At 35.3% G+C, this 22,011-nt stretch overlaps 1 protein-coding gene across 1 annotated transcript in view; it reads right to left on the bottom strand.

Annotated features, from left to right (window-relative positions):
• Nucleotides 1–15,719: 15,719 nt before the first annotated feature.
• Nucleotides 15,720–22,011, bottom strand: part of STK17B (serine/threonine kinase 17b) — a 30,572-nt gene continuing 24,280 nt past the window's right edge. The window contains exons 7-8 of the mRNA XM_011369244.2: nucleotides 20,781–20,960; nucleotides 15,720–19,372 (exon numbers count right to left, since the gene is read on the bottom strand). Coding sequence (XP_011367546.1) covers nucleotides 19,090–19,372; nucleotides 20,781–20,960 — 463 coding nt within the window. The 3' untranslated portion in view covers nucleotides 15,720–19,089. The remainder of the gene's footprint in view (nucleotides 19,373–20,780; nucleotides 20,961–22,011) is intronic.

The raw sequence follows: 22,011 nt of genomic DNA, 5'->3' as shown, positions 1-22,011 counted from the left end.
GAAGAAAAGTTCCTCTTTGCTCCCAGTGAATTCCTCAGCAATTAGTGGTTTGTCTTGAAATGACAGCAGTTACAATAACTGTGGACAGAGATCCATTGCCTGCCTACATCATGAGAATATCCTTGGCATCCGAGAAAAAGAAGTTTCAAGTTATCGTGGCACAAAATATGTTTTTCAAAGCTTTATAGGCCTCTATTTTAATAATATATGAAGCAAACAAACAAAAAAGCAAAGAAAAATTGTTCTTAATCAAGATTTCATAACATTTCAAAGTACAGGGTTGGCTTTGTATTACAAAGTATTATTTCTGAACAAGGAAATATGTTTCAGGATGCCAAGCTACCTTCCAAGAAGTATCTTAAACACTTGGAGAAGTAAAATCCAACATAAATTGTTGGGGGATTTTGTAGGTAAGATGACTTTAGCTTCTGGGCATAACTCAAAAAGATATAATAATGTGCCATGAAAAACCACATACTTCCAAAATCATCAGAATTCGTTAAAGACAATATATTATTTTAGTTTTATATTTTTGTGCCTCTTTTAAGACCGCATCGTTCCCTCCCACATCAAATGACTGATTATAAAAGAAATGCATGCTTATCATAGATAACTGGAAAGCACAGAAAAAATATCATCATCATTCCACTGTCCTGGTGCTGACATGATTAACGTACTGGCATATTTTTTCCTTGACTTTTTCTTACATATTTTTAAACACAGTTGAAACTATACTGTGTGTGTTTCCATTTAATGAATCATAGAAATTTTCCAAGGTCATGGAGAACACTTCATAATTATCATTTTGAAGGCAGCATCATGTTTCATCACATAGATATACCATAATTTACTTTACTGTTTCCTGTTGTAGATTTTGCACATTCTATTGTACATTCGTAAACTATTGAGTGGTTTTGTTATTTCAAATAATTAAGACCTTTTCTTGCTAAAGCATGAAAAAATTATACCTATATTTATTTATACATACATGTGTATATCTCAATTTTGAGTGTTGACATCAGGTATTTTGATTTATCTAACATCTGTTTTATTTGGTGCAATTTCTCAAAAATTAAGACTTGTTTATATTTAGAATATATAAAGAACTCCAAAAGTTAAAAAAAAAACAAATTTTGACAAAAACTATTTTAAAATGAGTAAAATATTTGAATCAACATTTCTCCAAAGAAGAAACACCAATGGCCAACAAACACAGGAAAAGATACTCAGCGTCATTAGTCATCAGGAAAATGCAAATCAAAACCACGAAGAGATATTACTTCATACCCACTAGGCTAGCAATAATTAAAAAGACAATAACAAGTGTATGGGAGGATGTGGAGAAATTGGAACCCACATACACTGTGGGAATGTAAAATTGTGCAGCCGCTTTAGAAAACAATGTGGCAGTTCTTTAATGGTTAAACATAGAGTTACCATATGACCCAGCAACTCAACTCCTAGGTATATACCCGAGAAAAATGAAAACATATATCCACACAAAAACTTGTACATAGCTGCGTTATTCTTAATGGCCAAAATGTGGAAATAACCCAAATGTCCATCAACTGATAATGGGTAAACAAATGCGATATGTCGATACAATGGAATATTATTCAACAATAAAAAAGAATGTAGTAATTATATATGCTACAACATGGATGAACCTTGAAAACATTATGCTAAATAAAATAAGCCAGTCACAAAATATCATTTATTTTATGATTCTAGTTATATGAAATGTACAGAATAGGCAAAGCCATAGAGACAGAAAGTAGTTTAGTGGTTGCCTGGGTTTCTTCATGGGGAGATGAAAATGATCTGGAATTAGATAGTGGTCATGGTTGCACATTCTGTGAATATACTAAAAACTATTGGATTGTACACTTTAAATGGGTGAGCATTTAAATGTATATTATGTAAATTATATTTCAATAAAAAACTTTTAAATGAGAGCTCTTAGTACATTATAGAAAATGTTCAGACTTTGACTCATTTTTCATAGTTTAACATGTACCAATAATGGACCCACCATATCCAATATAGTTGGATATAAAGCACCATTAGGTATCAAATTTATTAATACGTGTTTGAGAAGATTTTGTAGCCACAAAGAATAATTATTAAAGTTTCCAGTCATGTTTCAGAGAGTTGACTCATAAATGCTTGCCTTTTTAAGAATAGAGTTTAGATTAGGCTTTCTGAGTGAAACTAAAGAATTAGTTTTGAGAGAAATCAATCTAATACATAGGTTTTTATTATAAGTTCAAAACAAATGTAAGTCTTCTCTATCCAGGGACTGGAATAAGATCTATTTACATTTAAAATTTTGACAAAAACTACAAAAATCTCATATATAGTAAGGTTATTTCCATTTCTAACCTTTTTAAGAATAAATGTAGTCTGATCAGTTTAATTTAGTTGGCATTTGATTAATTTTTCACAAGCATTTTGACAGCTCACAAATGACACCTATTTGAGCAGTTACACAAATGGGATTGAGTAAGGATGTGGCAAAGTTGAGGAGGAACATGAGGGATTATAAATATTTCTGTGGTTACTTTGCAGAAAATATAACTAGGGATAAGTTTTAAAGTCTATCTTAACCATTTTCACTTTTGCATGAATATATTTTAGATCCTTTCTAAGAAGAAGTTTTCATTAGATGGAGAGAACCTGAGTACAAACCCTTAAAGGAATTTGGAAGGGCGCATAGATAAAAGGAAATGGGGTGCTTATAAAAGTAGAGATGAGTTTTACCTACCACTACTCATGCAGTGCTACCCATGAACATATAAGGGCTCTACTCCCTAACATCGTTTTAAGTAATTGTTCCTCTCTGTTGATAGGAATGATGAGTATTCTATAAAAAACATTCTAAATTCCTTACATTCTCCATCCAATCACTTCTCTCCATCCCATTTTACCTCTCTCCTTCTTCCAAATCATGTCCTACTGAAGACTTGGTTTCAAAGCAAGTTAATATGACTCTAATATTGACACCTGTATTGTGAAAGTCATAGTAGGGAATTGCTCAATTTCACCGGCTTCCTCCAAGCTAGTCACCTTATTCAATCAGCTATGCAGTGACAGCACCTCAATTTATATCTCCATGGCTGGCCACACCTTTGAGCTCCAAATCCACAAAACCAAAAACCAGCATCACAGTCATTACATCAAAATCAAACTCATCTTCTCCAGTGTCCCCTATATTCCTGAAAGGACAAACATCTAAATGGTTGCTCAAAACTTGAAATCTTGAGAATCATCCTTTACATGCTCCCTCATCTTACACATCCAAGTAATTAGGGAGCTCTATCAGTTCTAACTCTCATGTCTCACTTGAATCTATCCATTTCTCTCAGCTTCCTCAGCCACCACCATCTCTTGAAAGGATGACTGAAATAACCCTCCTGGGCAGGGGGGCAGGTGGTCTCTGCCTTCTGATTTACCCCCTTTCAATACATCCTCCCCAGTGTCCAAACAGTAATCCAAACAATGTTTTAGAAAAAATACAAAATCTGATTATGTGATACTCTCATTTAAAATTCGTTAATAGCACCCCATGACTTTAAAGTAAAAGCCACTTGGTTAACATGGCCTCTGCCCACCTCTCCAGCCTCTTCTCTCGCTTCTCTCTGGAGGTCTTTCCATTCCTCGAATGAGCCAGGCATTTCCTGCCTCAGGGCCAGTTCTGCCAAGAGAAGGTCTTCCAATGAAGGCTATCTTTACAAGAGATTTCTCAGATGTTATAAAGAATTATGGAAGACTCATTTTTTTTTTTATCAAGTACTGCTCCATATGTAGCAAATTGGGCATGAATACAGGTGATCTGTACCATACCTATTTGTAGAGTACAAATGACCAGTTAAGAAACATTAGTGAATTATTCATGTTTCTCTTTTTTATTTAGCAAACACTACATTCTGTAATGCTGTAAATATTGTAATTTAGATTATCCTATCCTAAGATTGACTTTATGATACATTTTTAGTTTTCAATCAAACATATAAATTAAAATTTTATCCAAATGTTTTTTAATGATACAGATTCCAATCACTTTTTCTGTTTTTTTTTTTTTTCATTTAATCCTGGAAAATGTCATTCAAATCTCGTGTGACAGAAAAGGCAAAGAAGCATTCAAAGCCAGTGAACTTGAGTTCAAATCCCAACACACAGTAATTAGGTAATGTTGAAAATTGCTAACCTCTCTGAGGCTCAGTTTCCTCACCTACGAAATGAAGATAATATTTGATTTGCAGGGTTATTGTGAAGAATAAACAAAACGGATGAATAAATTTCACCAGTGAAGATGGCAGAGTAGGTAAATGCTGCACTTGCCTCCTCTCACAACCACATCAAAATTATAACTAAACTACACAATAACATCATTGGAAGCCGCCTGAAGTCTAGCTGAACAGGTCTTACAACCGGGGACACACAGAGGAGGCCACCTTGAGATTGGAAGGAGGTTCAGAGAATCAGTACAGGGTGGTCGCACACCTGCATGTGGCAGTTGAGAATCAGGAGAGATCTCTCTGCTGTGGAGGTCCCCTCAGAAGAGTAAAGGACCTTGGCCTCACACTGGACTCCCCAGCCCAGGGTTCTAGTGCTGGGAAGAGAAGTCCCTATAACTTCTGGCTGTGAAAACCAGCGGAGGTTGTGGCAGAGTGAGAAGGAGTACTGGGGGAGTCACAGACTTTCCTTTTAAGAGGCTGGTGCGTGAACTTACTCACTGATGGACTCCCTTACTCTGAGCTCCAGTGCTGGGGGGCAGCAGCTTGAAAAGCGCCAAGGACATATAGGAAGGAACTGAGTTTTCTGGCTTCAGGGCAAGGGCTGGAGGGGCAGCTTTCTCCCAGACAGAAATGCTGGCAGAGGGCATCGTTTCTTTGTTGAATCCTCTTCCACTTGGCTTGACGACTCAAGCAGCCACCATATCTGAGTCTCCATCAACCTGGCTAACCCTGGTGATTCCTTGAGACCCTGCCCCTTCCAACTTTCAGGCTCACTCAAGCCACTTCCAATGGCTTTTCCATACACACAGCTTGGCTCACACTGTGGACTTTCCTAAAATCTCTCAAAGGCTCACAAAACCTAACAAGCAGCATCTGGCCTTAGAATGCCCTATTTCTCTTGCTGAGCAGCCCCAAGCCTGGCATCACCAGTAGCCAGCCTCAGTTTGTGGCTTGGCCTCTCTAGGCACTTCTAAGCCCAGTGCAGGTGGCGGCCATCTTCGACTATTTAGAAGCTGATGGCAGGTGTTCCTGGGCAGGGCACAGGCTGTGGCTGAACCTGGCCTGTGGCAGGGCCCCCTCCCAGGAGGCCCTGGAATACATGCCCAGTGGCTGGCTTCAGTCTGAGCTAGAGCACCACACAGGTCCACATCCGAGGATGACACGCCCAAAGGGCAGACTGGGCAGGCACCAGAACCCTACGAAAGCGAATTCTGCTCTGTAGGATCAGCCTCTGCATAATAGCTCCTCTACTGTAGTCACTGGCCAGTCCTCAAACTAATTACCACAAGGATCAATCCCTCCCATTGAGGTGCGAACAGCAACCGAGGCTCGACTACAATAGGAGGGCACACAACCCATACAAGGGACACCTGGAGCACCTGGCTCAGATGATCCAGGAAACTGTGCTACTGGGCCCCACAAGTCACCTACTATGTAAGGCCACTCTACTAAGACCGGGAGACATAGCAGCCCTATCTAATACATAGAAACAAGCACAGTAAAGCAGCCAAAATGGGGAAACAAAGAAACATATTCCAAATGAAAGAACAGAACAAAGCTCCAGAAAAAGATCTCAACAAAATGGAAATAAGCAATCTACCAGATGCGGAGTTGAAAACACTGGTTACAAGGATGCTCAATGAATTTAGGGGAAGAGTGGATGAACTCAGTGAGAACTTCAACAGAGATAGAAAACATGAAAATGGAGATAGAAAACATAAAAAAGAACCAGTCAGAAATGAAAAATACAATAACTGAAATGAAGAATACCATAGGAAGAATCAACAGGAGATTAGATGAAGCAGAGGATCAAATCAGTGATTTAGAAGATAAGGTAGCAGAAAATACCCAATCAGGACAGCAACAAGTAAGAAGAATCCAAAAAAAAAAAAAAAAAATGAGGATAGTTTAAGGAATCTGTGGGACAATATCAAGTGTACCAACACTGGCATCATAGGGGTACCAAAAGGTGAAGAGAGAGCAAAGAATTGAAAACCTATTTCAAGAAATAATGACAGGAAAATTTTGTAACCTGACAAAGGAAATAGACATACAGGTCATGGAAGCACAGAGCATCTCAAACAAGATGAACCCAAACAGGCCCACACTGAGATAGATCATAATTAAAATGCCAAAGGTTAAAGACAAAGAGAGAATCTTAAAAGGAGCAAGAGAAAAGCAATTAGTTAGTTACCTCAAGGGAGCTCTCATAAGACTGTCAGCTGATTTCTCAACAGAAACTTTGCAGGCCAGAAGGGAATGGCAGGAAATATTCAAAGTAATAAGAAGCAAGGAACTACAGCCAAGATTACTTTACCCAGTAAAGTTATCACTTAGAATTGAAGGACAGATAAAGAGCTTCCCAGACAAGAAAAAACTAAAGGAGTTTATCACCACCAAACCAATATTGCAAGAAATGTTGGAGGGACTTCTTTAAGAAGAAAAAAGAAATAAAAAAGATCAGAAATATGAATAATAAAATGGCAATAACTACATATCCATCAACAATTACTTTAAATGTAAATAGATTAAATGCTCCAATCAAAAGATAGGGTGGCTGAATAAATAAAACAAAGCCCTTACATAGGCTGCCTATAAGAGACCCACTTCTAATCAAAAGACACACAGAGACTGAAAGTAAAGACCTGGAAAAAGATGTTTCATGAAAATGGAAACAAACAAGAAAGCTGGGATAGCAATACTTATACCAGACAAAATAGACTTTGAAACAAAGGCTATGACAAGATACAAAGGAGGACCCAGTAATCCCACTTCTGGGCATTTATCCAAAGAACACTACCCAAAACACTACTTTGAAGGGACATGAGAATCCATATGTTCATTGCAGCATTATTTACAATGGTCAAGATATGGAGGCTACTTGAGTGTCCGTCAGTGGATGAATGGGTAGAGAAGAGGTGGTACATATATACAATGGAATATTAGTCATAAAAAAATGAAATTTAGCCATCTGCAGCAATGTTGATGGACTTAGGGGATATTGTACTGAGTGGAGTAAGTCAGACAGAGAAAGACAAATAGCATATGATTTCACTTACATGTGGAATCTAAAGAACAACAACAAAAACAACAAAATAGATACGGCGAACATTTTGATGGTTGCCAGATGGGAAGAGGGTTGGGGGGTGAGCAAAAAAGAGGAAAAGATTAAGAAGTACATATTAGTAGTTACAAAATAGTCATGAGGATGTAAAATATAGCATAAAGAATATAGTCAATAATATTATAATAACTATGTATGGTGTCTAGATTTATCAGGGTGATCACTTTATAACTTATATAAATGTTTAATCACTATGTTGTACACCTGAAACTAATATAATAATCATATGCGCCAACTGTAATGAAAAAATAAAAAAAATCATTTAAAAATGTTTAAAAATTGGGGGAAAAAATAGCATAGATGATAGAGGCTCTGTTCATCTCTCTGGCAACAAAATCAAAGTTGTGACAGAAACAAGGAGCAGCAAGCAGCAAGGAAAAATCGCCTGGGATCTAGATGAACAAGCCATACAACTAGGGAGAAATTCTAGAAATCACCCTGCAATGGCAGAAGGTAGGACAGGGCGAAGACATGGGGCTGCCCAGTCTCGAGCAGCTGAATGAGACGGAGGCTGCTGCAGCAGAAGCCTCTTAAAGGAACTGCATCCGCGAGCAGATTTTCACAGTGACGGACCTGCTCACTCTGAACCCTAGGGCTAATTCGGTTGCACACAGGGGGCACCAGGGAATTACATTGTTGGAGTGAGGGCTGAGTTGAGACCTACTCTGTTCAGAAGTGGTGGTGGTATCCACTGTTCCCTGTTGAGCTCTCCCCATCCCAGTGCACAGACACAGTGCCACCATAGCCGTGAGGTCATCAAACTGGATAACAGAGATCACTCCACCCAGAGGATTCCCTGAAACCCCGCCTCCCCCAACTCGGGCCCCATCCAAGCCACATCCAGGTGTATCCTCAGCAAGTCAGGTGCTCCTTGCTGAGCAGTGCCTAGACTCACTGGAGGCAGTTGGCCTTGGTTTTCTAGTGTGGCCTTTTGAGGCAACGATAAGCACAGCATCTGTGGATTGCTTGCTGAATCTTAATAGATGGCCTTGGAGGGGCAGAGGCTTGGGCTAAGTCTGGCCTGCATTGAACCCCTCTCAGGACTGTGCCACTGAACACCTCCTTCACAAATCCACACTAATAAGATCGGAGACTTAAGAGCTTTGCTTAGTACATGGAAACAGACACGGAAAGGCAGCCAAAATGGGAAGACAAAGAAGCAGAAACCATATGAGAGAAGAGATCCAGATATAATGGAGTAAAATAATCTAACAAATGCAGAGTTCAAAACACTGGTTATAAAGGTGCTCAATGAACTTTTAAGAAGTGTAGATAAATTCAGTGAGAACTTCAACAAAGAGAAAAAAAAACATGAAAACAGAAATGGATATTATAAAAGGGAACCAGTCTGAAATGAAGAACACATTATGAGATGAGAAGTATATTAAATGGAATAAACAAAGGAATAAACAAAATGAATAAAGAAAAGGATCAAATACCCTATCTAGAGGACAGTAAAGCCAAGGACATTCAAACAGAATGGCAAGAGATAAGATGCAAAGACTATAAAAATAATTTAAGGAGCATATGGGACACTATTAAGGGTCAAATATCCACCTGATCGGCGTACCTGAAAAAAAATCAAGATGTTGAACAGCTGTTTGAAGAAATAATGATAGAAAACTTCCCTAACCTGGTGAAGGAAATGAACATAAAACCCCAGGAAGCTCAGAGAATTCCAAAAACCAGGGATCCAAAGAGGCCCACACCAAGACACATCATAAGTAAAATGCCAAAGATTAAATACAAAGAAAGAATATTAAAAGCAGCAAAAGAAAAACAGATAGTTACCTATAAGGGAACACCCATAACACTGGCAGCTGATTTCTCAAAAGAAACTATGCAGGACAAAGGGCTTGGCAAAAAATATTCGACATGATGAACACCCAGAATCTACAACCAAGAATAATTTATCCAGCAAAGCTAACATTTAGAGTTGAAGGATAGATAAAGAGCTTCCCAGACAAAAATAAGCTAAAAGAATTTATCCCTACCAAGCCAGTATTACAGAAAATGTTGGAGGGACTTCTTTAAGAAAAAAAGAATATGTATCAAAAACAGGAATAAAGAATAGTAATAACTACATTCCTATCAATAAGTACCTCAAATGGAAAAGAATTAAGTGCTCCAACCAAAAGATGGAGAGGCTGAAAGGATAAGAAAACAAGACCTCTACATATGCTGCCTACAAGAAACTCACTTCAGATTAAAAGACACACACAGACTAAAAGGAAAGGGATGGAAAAAGATATTGCTTTGAACATAGTCAAACATAGAAAGATAAACACTATATAATTTCACTTATATGCGGAATCTAAGGAATAAAAAGAACAAACTAATCAAAAACAGACTCACAAATATAGTGGACAATTTGGTGACTGAGAGAATGGGGTGAAGGGTTAAAGTACAAATTAGCAGCTGATAGATGGTCACAGGGATGGCGAGCATTGCATAGGGAATGCAGTTAGCATTAATATGTTGGCTAGGTAGAGGGTCAGGGGAAAGAGGGAGCAACTGGGGGGAAGCCTTTTACGAACTATATAGATGTCTAACCAATGTACTGTATACTTGAAACTAATTAAAATAAATAAATTTTTTAAAAAATTTCTTAAAAACCAGCATGAATAAAGGAACCAAATATAATTCTTGATTCATAGTGGACTTTTAGCAAACTTTATTCTTTCTTCTTGAATTTATATCATATCTCTGAATACAGACATCCCCACGGGTGATTTTTTTATATATAGACACACAAATTGCCCATTTATAAACACATACTGTAAAGACCTTCCAAAATTAAACTGAAATTTAGATACAATTTGTGGGACTATTTTTGTGTGTTGTTTGGAACACTGGAGCAAAGCCAAGGTAATTAAATCTCTTACAAATTTAGTTATATAAAAGGTCCTAGCCATTGGCCATTGTAATTATGCTATTTCTGGGACAGGTTTATTTGCAGTATCCCATGCTTAATCATTAGTATTAAATGAATTAGGGCCAGAACTAATCAAAAAAGAAAACAGCTGATTACTGCTGTTTTGTAAAATAAAGAAGTAATTGATGTTCACATAGGTTAAAGCAGCCAAAAAAAAAAAAGGCCTCCAAATAAATAGCCTAGCTCTTTTTCTCCCTTTATAACTTGTTTTCAATGGTCTTTGGTCTGTGATTACTTAAATATTCATTTATTTCAGAAGCCTTTTTGTGCAAATTTCAATTAAAAAGCCAATCACGTTCTTTAATAAATTGGGCTAACAACTTCTTTCAAAGGAAGAAATAATAAGTCACAATGTTTCATCTATAAATTTGACTTTGTATGACTATATTGGCAGCTAATTCAAGAAGATCATGACTATATTGGCAGCTAATTCAAGAAGATCATGAAGTCTCATAGATTTATTCATGATGATTGATTTGTAGGGGAAGGAAGGGCTATAATATGCCTTATATGACATGGAGAATCTGTTATGTTTTATTTGTTCAAAATTTTGTTTTATAATTTTCTCTATATACATTTTGTACTCATTTGTTTAATATTCAATATAACTAGAGGGACTGTACACTTACAGTTTTGTCTGTAATTGGTGACCTAGTTGTATTTTACCATCTGGCTAGAAATATTGGTATAATTAGCATATGTCTTTCTTTTGGACTTTCAAAGAGCTATTACAATCACTAAATTTAAATTCTGGTGGTGAACCACAGAGGGTGGGAATCCTTTTGACTAATTATAAAATAATCCCTTTTTTTTTTTTTTTTTTTTTTTGCTTATTCTGAAAGTTAACCACAGCATAGGGTTGGCACAGGACCTAAACGTGAGAGTTTATTCATTTGGTTCTGAACACACTTATACTACCCTGCTCATTAGAGGATTTTTGAATAGTTTTCTTAGTGATATTTTTTTTAAAAAAGGACTTAATCAATTCCAATAAGCTGGAAGATCAGTTTGTTTCCTATACATAAAACTTATACTTTTCCATATAAAATAGAAACTCGTGGGGAGGGAGGGGTTGGGGGCGGTGAGGAAACTATATGTGAAAATGTTGGAACATCTCTATTCTTACTGGAAAAATTTGACAAATAAGAATGTCAGAAGATATGGAAAGGCCTGTGATGGTTGATTTTATGTGTCAACTTGATGGGCTAAAAGATGCCCAGATAGCTGGTAAAACATTATTTCTAGATGTGTTCATGAGGGTGTTTCTGGAAGATTATTAGCATTTTAATTGGTAGATTGAGTAAAGATCATCCTCACCAATGCCAGTGGGCACTATCCAATCAGTTAAGGGCCTGAATAGAACAAAAAAGCAGAGCAAGAATTTGCTTTCTTTGTTTGAGCTGGGACATCCATCCTATCCTGCCTTCAATATTGGCCCTCCTGGTTTTCCGGCTTTCATACTTGGGATGGAATTATGCCACCAGCTTTCCAAGTTCTCCAGTTTGTAACTGGCACGTATGGGACTTCCCAGCCTCCATAATCACATGAGCCAATTCCTATTTTACACACACACACACACACACACACACACACACACTATTGGTTGTTTCTGGGGAGAAATCTAATGCAAGGTCTTTGCTTTTAGGCATGGAAAATATTATAAATGAGTTCAACTGATAGAGATGGAGCATTGAGAGTGCAGTCTACTGGTTTTGGAAGCTAAGGCATGGCCAAGCTCAGAGTCCCCAAGGAAACATCTGCGAGGTGTTGATGGCATATGAGAATCAGAGTGTGTTATTTCAGAACCTAATGGTGATTTCTAATAAAGACATGAAGCTTATAATGCTACAAAGAGGGCAACTGAAAGTGGTCTTACTTGGATCAAGACTTAGGAGCCTGACCTTTCCAGTCCCTTCTCAAATATAAGAACTGATTCTCACAAAATAACTTGAATTATATTCCTGAGTAAGCCAGAATTTTTAGATATCCTTGGACTATACTGCTTTTGTACCTAGTGTAGTGTTTTTCAAGTAAGTGTTCATGGATACTATCCAAAGAGATGTTAACATGGTCAAAGTAATTTTAAAACACACTGCACACTGAGTTTCTCATTTAGAGATTCCCAGTATAAATTAAAGACTCCAAGGAATCCTGCAGTAAACATGCATGTTTAACACTGTTGAACATGGTGTTCCCGAAACATAATTGGGTACATATGCTTTCTTTCTTTTTCACAAATCTAATAACATTATGAGGAACATGAGTTTGGAAAACATTATTGATTGTATCAATTAAGATGCTTTCAGCTGCAAATAACAGAAAAACCAAAAGAGAGTGGCTTAAAGAAATAGGACATTTTTAAAAATCACCTACTGAAAACCTAAAAGGACTGCTGCCATTGCTTCAGTGGGATAATAATGTCAGGGCCAGCATCTCCAAGATTCCTTTGTCCCTTCATTCATAGTTACAAAATGGTGGAAACAGCTCCCATCCAGGTGGTGGGGAGCTGTGGGACTATCGGCATTTCTGGTTTTTTTTCTAGAAATCAAAAGCCTTTCAGGAGTTACCAGGTCATCCCTAGCTCCAAGTGAGCTAGAATAGCCTCTGTACTGGAGGTAGGCAAAAGAGAAGGGGGTTGGCTATAGCTGGTGGGTTAGCCAAACCACAGTGTCTTCAACAATGGTAGAATTACTTTTAGAGATTTGCATTGTAGTTGTATGCATTCAGCTTCCACCAAGAGACACTGTTAGAACCAGTTACGTGAAATCTACTGGTGTTTCTCTAGTGAGAGCATTCTGTTCATGAGGATGTTATCCAAAGTAATAGAATATAATCTAATAAGACCCACATGAGAAACTCTTCTCAGGGTCAATGCTATCTTCTCCTTCCATGCCACGCTCATTCCAGAGACAATGTTTACCCCCACACAACCCTTTTGGTTCTATCTTAACCCTAGACACGACGTTCCTGATATTGGAATAGTCTCCACGGTCCTGCAATTCTTAACATGCACTGGGGAAATGAGCAAAGTTCTTGCTGCTCCAAGACCTATAGATCCTTATCACCTTCTGAGACTTTTTAATACTTTCCAAACTTATTTTCTCAATAGATTTAAATATTTGCAAAAAAAAGCCCCAGTGGAATTCTTTTTTATTCTTTTGAGTGCTAATATATACTTGCCCTGATGCAAAGAAGCAGTCTCCTGATATAAAAGGAAAAAATACAGGCAGAATTTATAAATTAGTATTTCAAAAATTATTTGGCCACACACACTTTACACAATAAACTCTTTAATCACAAATTAAGATGTTTGGTATTTAATGCCTGTCTCTCCTAACACATTGTAAGCTCCACTTATTTGATCAACACTGTTCAAGAATTCTTATGTTTCTCAGTTTTTGCTAAATTTTCACTCTTCAAAGCACTCCAATTCCTTTGCTCTCAGCAGACAAATAGATGCAGTCTTCTCAGTAAGGAGAAACTGGTCAGCCCATTACTTCATACCTCTATTGTCATCCATCTTTTATTCTTCATTTTTGTCTGTCAGGAAAAAATATTTTTCCTTATTTTAGCCAAGGTTGACCCCTCCAGTTTTGCTTATGATCTCATTACTTTCTCTGGCATTTTCTATCATTAATCCTCTTTAACTCTTGTGCATTTTAATTGCTGCCTCCATGTGGACTTCTCTTTGCCTACTAACATTTTCAAGTCCTCTCATCCTAAAACATTTTTAAAAACACTCTACAAACTATTGTTCTCCTCCTCTTCTCCTAGATTTGGAAGACTGATATATATCTGTGGCCTCTACTTTCTATTTTCTCAACTACTTGCAAATTCACCTTTCTAGTAAAATCATTATATCCAATGACTATTTCTAAGTCCTCTTCCTCTTGGAAGTCTGCTTGTTAGACAAAGTTCAGATGAAACTCTGCCCTCTTTCTGGCCTCTCCTCCCATCTCAACCATACTAGAACTAAAAGAACCAGTTAGAATATCATTGTGATAATCTAGATCAAGATCAATAAACTCAAATTCAGTCCATTATCTATTTTTACAAAGTTTTATTGGCACACACATTCATTTACATATTGTCCTTGGCTGTTTTCATGCTCCAATATAATAGCGGAATTGAGTAGTCGTTACGTGATACTGTCTGTCTTGCAAAACCTAAAGTATTTAATAACTGGCCCCTTGTAGAAAATGCTTGTGGCCCCTTTCTAGATGATCTAGATAACCTAGATCTAAATGAAAGAATGTGTACCAGTAAGAATCAAGGGGAAAATGACTATACGATATTTAAGGAGATACCACTGATGGAAATTAATGACTAATTGGAAGAGGTATAGTAGAAAATTGGAAGAAAATTTGTAGAATGACACCTAGAAAGACTTCCAGTTGTGATGTGCGAGTAAATAGTGCTGTGTTAACTAAGTAGATAACATGAAACTGGGAAGTTTGGGTAAGGAGATGAAAAAGGGAGAATATGATCATGATTTTACTTAAAGCTATTTAACATGTGAGGGTACTTCATATTATCAAAAAAAAAAAAAAAAAAAGATAATTTCAGTGCCGAGGAGGAAAATAAAGGCTGAAGAGAACAACTGGGACTCTCTACATTTCACAAAAAGAAGATATGAAATGAAATATTCCCAATTAGAGTTTCAACACATCAACTTCTCCTTCCTATAGATCCTATTGTCAAGTTCTGCACACCATTTCTTTCTCATCATACTTCATACTTCTTACGTGATTATTTTAGCATGTTCAGTTGACCCTCATTATTCAGATTCCATACTTGCAAATTCACCTGTTTGCTAAAATTTATTTGTAAATTTTAAATCAACATGTATGGTGCTTTTACTGTCATTTGCAGAGAGTGGCGAAAATTTTGAGTTGCCTGACACACTTGTTCCCAGCTGAGATTAAACAAGGTGACACTCTGTCTTATTTCAGCTCTCACACTTTAAGGTAAATGTCCTTTTTAATAGTCCAAATTTCTGCATTTTTGTGCTTTTTGTTAACTTTATTATTTAAAATAGCCCAAAACATAGTTCTGAAGTGCTGTGTAGTTAGTGTTCCTCAAGGCTATAACGTGCCTTATGGAAAAAAGAATGTATAATAGATAAGCTTCATTCAGACATGAGTCATAGTGCTGTTGGCCATAGGTTCAATGTTAATAATTCAACTATATATTAAATGTGTCTTTAAACAGAAACATACATAAAATGATGTTATGTATTGAGCAGTACACAATGTTATGAACAGAAGCTTTCAGGAACCTAACCTTGTATTTCCCCCAGGAGCAGTGCTTCCATATTCATTGTTCAAGAGAACTTTATAGATATAACTATCATAAATAATGAAAACTGACTGTACCTTAGTGCGCAACCAGATTATAAACTTCTTGAAGAATCTTATATTCATCTTTTTTAAAAAATTCAATTTATTTAAAAAAACAGTTCACTCATTTCTAGTGAATAAGAATTCTTTATCTTTATGCAACAAGTAGTACAGTGCTATTCATCGACATTTTCTAAAAGTTATTTATTATTACCAGAGAACAGACCATTTTCAAGTTAATATGACTTTTCCAACAGACAGTGTCTAATAAACATATCTGTACTGGAAAGCAAGTTCAAAGATGATGTAGGTCAAAGGCTAGAACCTCCAGGCAAGGTTTGCTTTTAAGACTAACACACTGAGAAATACTTTAAAACAAAAGACAACTGCAAATGTAAAAAAGTACTTTTTAATTTTTAACCAAAAGGATCATTAAGCTGATGTAACACGTTTTTTTTTTTTACTTAAGTATTCATAATGTCATTTAACATGCCTTAAGCAACATGTTTATTTAATGAAAGCTGAGACAGAGGGCAGTTATAATTTGTGTAAAATTTATAACTAGAGTTTAAAGTTTAAACTTTTATAAAATTATAAGATGATAATTCTCCAAATTGGAAGTTAATTTTAATAATTTGAAATGAAAGTACAATTGTTTGTACAACAATAATTAAGGATAAGTTTCCAAGTCAGATATCAAATTGAAAATTTAAAAATAAATAGATGAGGAAACAGTTATAAAATAACATTTATAAATGTTGCTTAGAGCAAGGCAACTCAAAGTATGGCCAATGCACTATTTGCGATCCATTCAAAATGAAAAAGCAAGCTTGTGCCAGATGAAAATCAATTATGTCACTAATCAGATGACTTATTTTATAACATGACTTTCTTGATAAAGGAAGCAATGTGTTGATTTATATTTCGGCACAGGTACCTTATCTCATTACAACTGAAGAACAGGTATTGTGTATCTCTTTAAAGTGCCATTATAAGTTTACTACTCAGAGTTAGGTTAACTTTACTGTGAGAAAAAAATTTTTAATGACAATCATAACTGTCAGCTATATTTCTTTTATTTTTTAGCCCATATATCTAGTGATCCTATCCTATCCAAAAAAAAATTAAACTTTATAAATTCATTACAATTTAACATTCATCTTAAGATGTGTTTAGATGTTACCAACATCTATTCACTTCAGAGGGGCTTTCTAGGTTCCTACGTTAGTGAGCTATATCATGTTATTGATAGACATTTGTTTTCAATCTTGAGAGAAAAAGAATAAGAGTTGAGTCATTTCTCTCTAAAGATTGGTTTATTTTCACATTTCAATCAGTGAAAATATTTAAATTTATCCTTATAAAAAAATTGTATTTTTAAACTGTGCAACCACTAGTTGCTTTTTTACAATAAAAATTGTTAGGAAAAAGGGTTTGGAAATTTATAACTGTGTATTCTATTAACTAAGGGGAAGTATATAAAATATTTTAAAATTCCTAAAAGAAAGTTGGTATATAATATTTTTTTAAGAACTAGCTTATAATTCAAAATTCCAACATGTCTTAATTTTTATTTTTCAGTATGGCACAATTCCTCTAGAAATTTAAAAATATAGTATGATCTTTTGTAAAAGTTATTTCTTCTTTCTCCAATGACTTATTAAGCTTACCTACATTAGCTTAATACTGAAGGCAAATAAATGAACCAACAATTAAGAAAAACTCATCCGTTTTACATATGCAAGAGCCCAGATTAGCTTCTATAATGGCTAGTTTATTGACCCAACAAACTACTTCTTAAAGAATTTAAATGTATATTTACATGTCATAAGACAAGATCTCCTTTGGCACCTGAGTTGAACACAATATAGTAGAGCCAAAAATCTCCAAGAAAAAGTTGTTTAAAGGCTATATTTTATCTATCTGTACATATATACATGGACCTATACATATACACATACCCATATGCATACACAGACACATAAGTAGAAATAACTTTCCTTTAAGAAATGCTGGAGCTGTAAAAGAAACTGACCGTTTAACAAAATAAAGTGAACCGACAGTTATTAAAAAGTTATGTTATTTGGAGTCTTACTTAATTTCAACAAGTTAAAGGTTTTAGAGTAATATATAATTCAAATGGAGAAAACTCAAGATTTTTTTGTCAAAACAGAATTTCTTTTGATATTAACAAGAAAACATAACAGACTTTTTAACAGTCACCAGATGGAGAGTCAGTAAAGATTACCCCAAAAGGAGTAAATTTCCCCACCTTAGGACTGAACATAGTCATCGGCCACTGATTAAACATTCTGCTGTCCCTAAACTCATACTTTTATTGGTCCCAGCAAAAGACCACTGAAGGCCACTCCTGCAGATCGCCTTCTGCTGAGCCTCATTACTCACTAGGAATTTTACACAAGAACTTTAGAAGAGTTTGATGTCATATAGTTTTATGATCACATCCACCTTACTACAGTTGACTTTGGCATTGTGTTAATAGTTCTACTGGTTCTGTAATTTTTTTTATTCATACTTTTAAAACTCTGAATGACTAGCTGGTATTCCAAGACTTAGAAGACATGTGAAATTGCCTAAGTCTGTCAGCATTTTTTTCTATTCAATTAATAAATATGTTTGGCTAACAAAAAAGGGAGCACATTTGGTTTTACCTAAGTATCTTCTACTCTAGATATTCTGGAGGATGATAACCCTCTACACTTGTATACCATATATTCTCCATATGTCTGACTTCATTAAATCTGAAGGGTGTTGAGAATGGGCAAAAAACATCTGAATTAAAAAATGTCATGTTACTCTCTTCTCTGCTGTAACTTGTATAAGATATCCCTAATCAGGTTTCTAACTCTCTCTTCCCTCTGGTTAAAGGACCTATCTCATATAGACCACATATAATGGAAATCTTATGTAGTCTCAAAATATTTGTGAATAAAAGACATTTTCAAATGTAAACTCTCTTGAGCATCTATAAAACAGTACATAATCTTCCTTAAATGTGACAGTGTTATCCTAAACAAAATTTTGTCTCAATAGAGGCATGGTATAGAACTTACCTTAGAGAATCTATGAAATTCAAATGTCTTCATTTTGTTCAGTTTATATCAAACATAACTCAAGTCACTCTTTTTCCTGATATATAAAACACTTTGATAAACCCATCTGAACTTCAATTCTTCCAATAACAAGTAAACTCACATGCACACTTCAATTTTTGGTCATATATTTTAAATATTTTCTTCTCTGCATAGTTGATATCTCAGAATGGGAAATGAAATTATGCTAGTAACTAGTAATTTAACAATCCCCTAAATTCTTCTATGCGAAAGTGCATTTACAACATAAACATGCCACATATAAAGCTACAAACCACAATTTCACACTGGAGTGGATTTCAAATTCCAAATTCAGTCCAAAGGAGTCAAAGAGAAAATGCTAACAGAGCAAATCTGAAACAAGTTCATGAGGATTGGGCAATGAGTCATCAAAGCGAAATCTTTTGGAAACCGTGCTGCTATCCTCTGGGATATTCTCTTTGTCTTCTCGATCACTACAGGTTCCATTACAAGAGGATTTAGAAGTCTTGTCTTCAGAGGACCTTATTGTATGATCCTGACTTTGAGAGAAACTGGAAGTTTCTTCAGGGTGAAACAAGTTTGCAAAGTCCCATTGCTGTAGCCAAGAATGAGAAAGGCAGATTTCTGCTGTTGGTCTTTTCCTGGAAAGAAAGCACCGAGGGAAAATTGAGAACTAAAAATCAAGTTGGAAATGTCTGCAGTTCAACATGTTTTTTACTTATTATGAAAAGAACATGATTATAGCACAGAAAGAAATAATAATAGGAAAACTGGAACACCTAGAAAATTTTTAAATTCTGACATGTGCTAAAATTTCAATATATCATGGAACTTGCTGATGACGCTAGTCAAAAAGCCTAAGAATGTATGTTAGTCTCACAAATAAAATTAGTAAAATTATAAAGTCTCAGATTTACAAATCCTTTGAAGGAAAATATATGTAAGTAATTTATAATCTCTATTATTATTTTATGTTCTTAAAAGCAGTAACTGCTAAATATTGAAAACAAAAGCTACTTCGATGATGTTTATCTAACATTTCGAGTTTTAAAATTTTGTTTTAAATTATGAAAGTAATATGGTCAAATATCATGATATTTCATAAGGAAAGAATACACCTGTCTATACTTAAAACACCAACCTTCACACAACCACCATTACCATTAGAAACAGTTTCCTTAGTCTTTGTTTTTATGTTCATTTTTCTATTATAAAAAATTAATGTGTTCATTATAGAAATTTTAAAATATAGGTAAAAAATATTTAAGAAAATGAAAACTGCTTATAACCAGAAACAAATAGTATTACCATTCATGTCCAAAATATAGCCAGTGAGAGTCTGTTTGGACCTGCATTAGTCAATATAATAATTAAAAAACCTATGAGATTTTTAAAATTAAACAAAGAAACTGAGTCCTTTTGAAGATTAAGTAATTGTCAGAAATAAAAAACCTAACAAGTAGCAAAACTGGGATCCCAGCCCAAGGAACTATAACACAATTTCTGCATTAAATATAGCCAGGTCATTTTAAAGTAAATAGGGCTGATCTTGGTAAAGAAAAGGGAGGTCAGTCTTTTCTTTTCCTGCTTTGAAGTTGCCAAGGAGTGAGGTAAGAGCCCTACATCACAGTTCCAAGTCCCTTCTTTACCAGGAGGTCAAAGAGCATCAGATCATCTGCAATGGATAATTTGTACTTGTTATATAACTATAATTATTAAAATGCAAATCATTCACAGCAAAGACTTAGCATAACCAGTCACCTATACTGTAAACCTTCTATTTCTAATTATTTTAGAGAATTTCCGGGATTAGTTGTAGCTTGAGAGAAAAATAACCCAAATATTTTCTTCACTCCAAAATTTCCTTTGTGTATTTTATATTTTCTCCATTTGAAGTTATGAATTTAATGATCTCTCATAAAACGTCTCTCCCCACTTTACCTGACAGCATACTTGTAGTAGTTTTATACTGTTTTAGAATGTGTTTCTTAACAGACATATATTATTTATTTCGCAATAGCATTTAAACAAATTCATGTTATTACTTACTCTGGATTTTTTACTAAAAGGCTCTGGATAAAGTCTGTGGCCAGCTGGGAAACTGATGAGAAAGTTTCTTCTGAATAATCTACATTAACTTGAGAAATATTGAGGTATGTTTCTTGATTATCTTCTCCCACAAATGGGGATGTATGCGTTACCAGCATATAAGCTATTATGCCAATATTCCTGAAAAAAAAGAGGAATTTAAAATGTGTTAATCTTAAAACATTTATATAAAATAAAATTGATACTCAATCTATTTCTGTCCTCAAAACTTGTACACTTAAATTACAGACTTAAACTGCTTTTCAAAGTTCCTATATTATAAAAATGAAAATAACTGTGTTACTTCAAAGTTTGTCTTGCAGAAAAAGAAAATGAGAATGCATATGTGTTATATAATTATAAATATAATGTATTAAACATATATTATCATACCTACAGTCTGCCCTTCACACAGACACTTGCTAATGAGTACACAAAACTGCTCAAAGAGCATTTCCCAAATGGTGTCCAATGACATAGTAATGATCTGTGAGACATAAATAAGGGTCTTACGCAGAGTCTGCAAATTTGGCATAGAGTTAGGCAGAGAGATTTTTGTTTTCACCTGCAAAACTTTTCAGTCTTAAATATGTTAATGACTAGTCCTGTACTAAGGATCCAGAAAAAGACAAAATATACAGTACATGTTTCATCCACTTATTTAGCCACAGGATCCTTTTTCTTTGGCAAACCCATTACAGTTCCATAGAATACAGGGAATAAGTCTAAACTCTTCCACTTGGCCTGTGGAATCAGACGCGCTGTGGACCTAACTAAAGTACCACTGTCAGTTCCAATTCTGCTCCCTATGATCTTCTCTCTGTGCTAGCTACAAAAACTCTCAATACCCTGATTTATGAGAGTACACCTTTGATGATATACTCTCATAAAACTAAACTTTTGTAGGGACCTGACCTCATTCTTCTGCTTAGTAAATACCTTCCTAGTTCTTCTATGGCCTAGATCAAACGTCTCCCATCTGGTGCTTGTCTGCTGCTTCCTCCAAGCTTATTAAGTAGTATTTTATCTTTATTATGGAACATGTAGCACAGTACTGTGTCTATTTTGTTCTTTTATTAGACTGAGTCTTCCTCCAGGAAAGGAATTTTCCTATTTATTTCTGTACCTTTGGCTCACAGCAAAGTGTTGCTTAAAAAGAATAGACAGGTAAATGTTTTCCTATGGCATAATA

Source organism: Pteropus vampyrus, unplaced genomic scaffold (genome assembly GCF_000151845.1).
Source record: "Pteropus vampyrus isolate Shadow unplaced genomic scaffold, Pvam_2.0 Scaffold146, whole genome shotgun sequence".
Taxonomy (NCBI): domain Eukaryota; kingdom Metazoa; phylum Chordata; class Mammalia; order Chiroptera; family Pteropodidae; genus Pteropus; species Pteropus vampyrus.
Note: the sequence above shows the minus strand (reverse complement) of the source record. Positions and strands in the feature narration are given on the sequence as shown.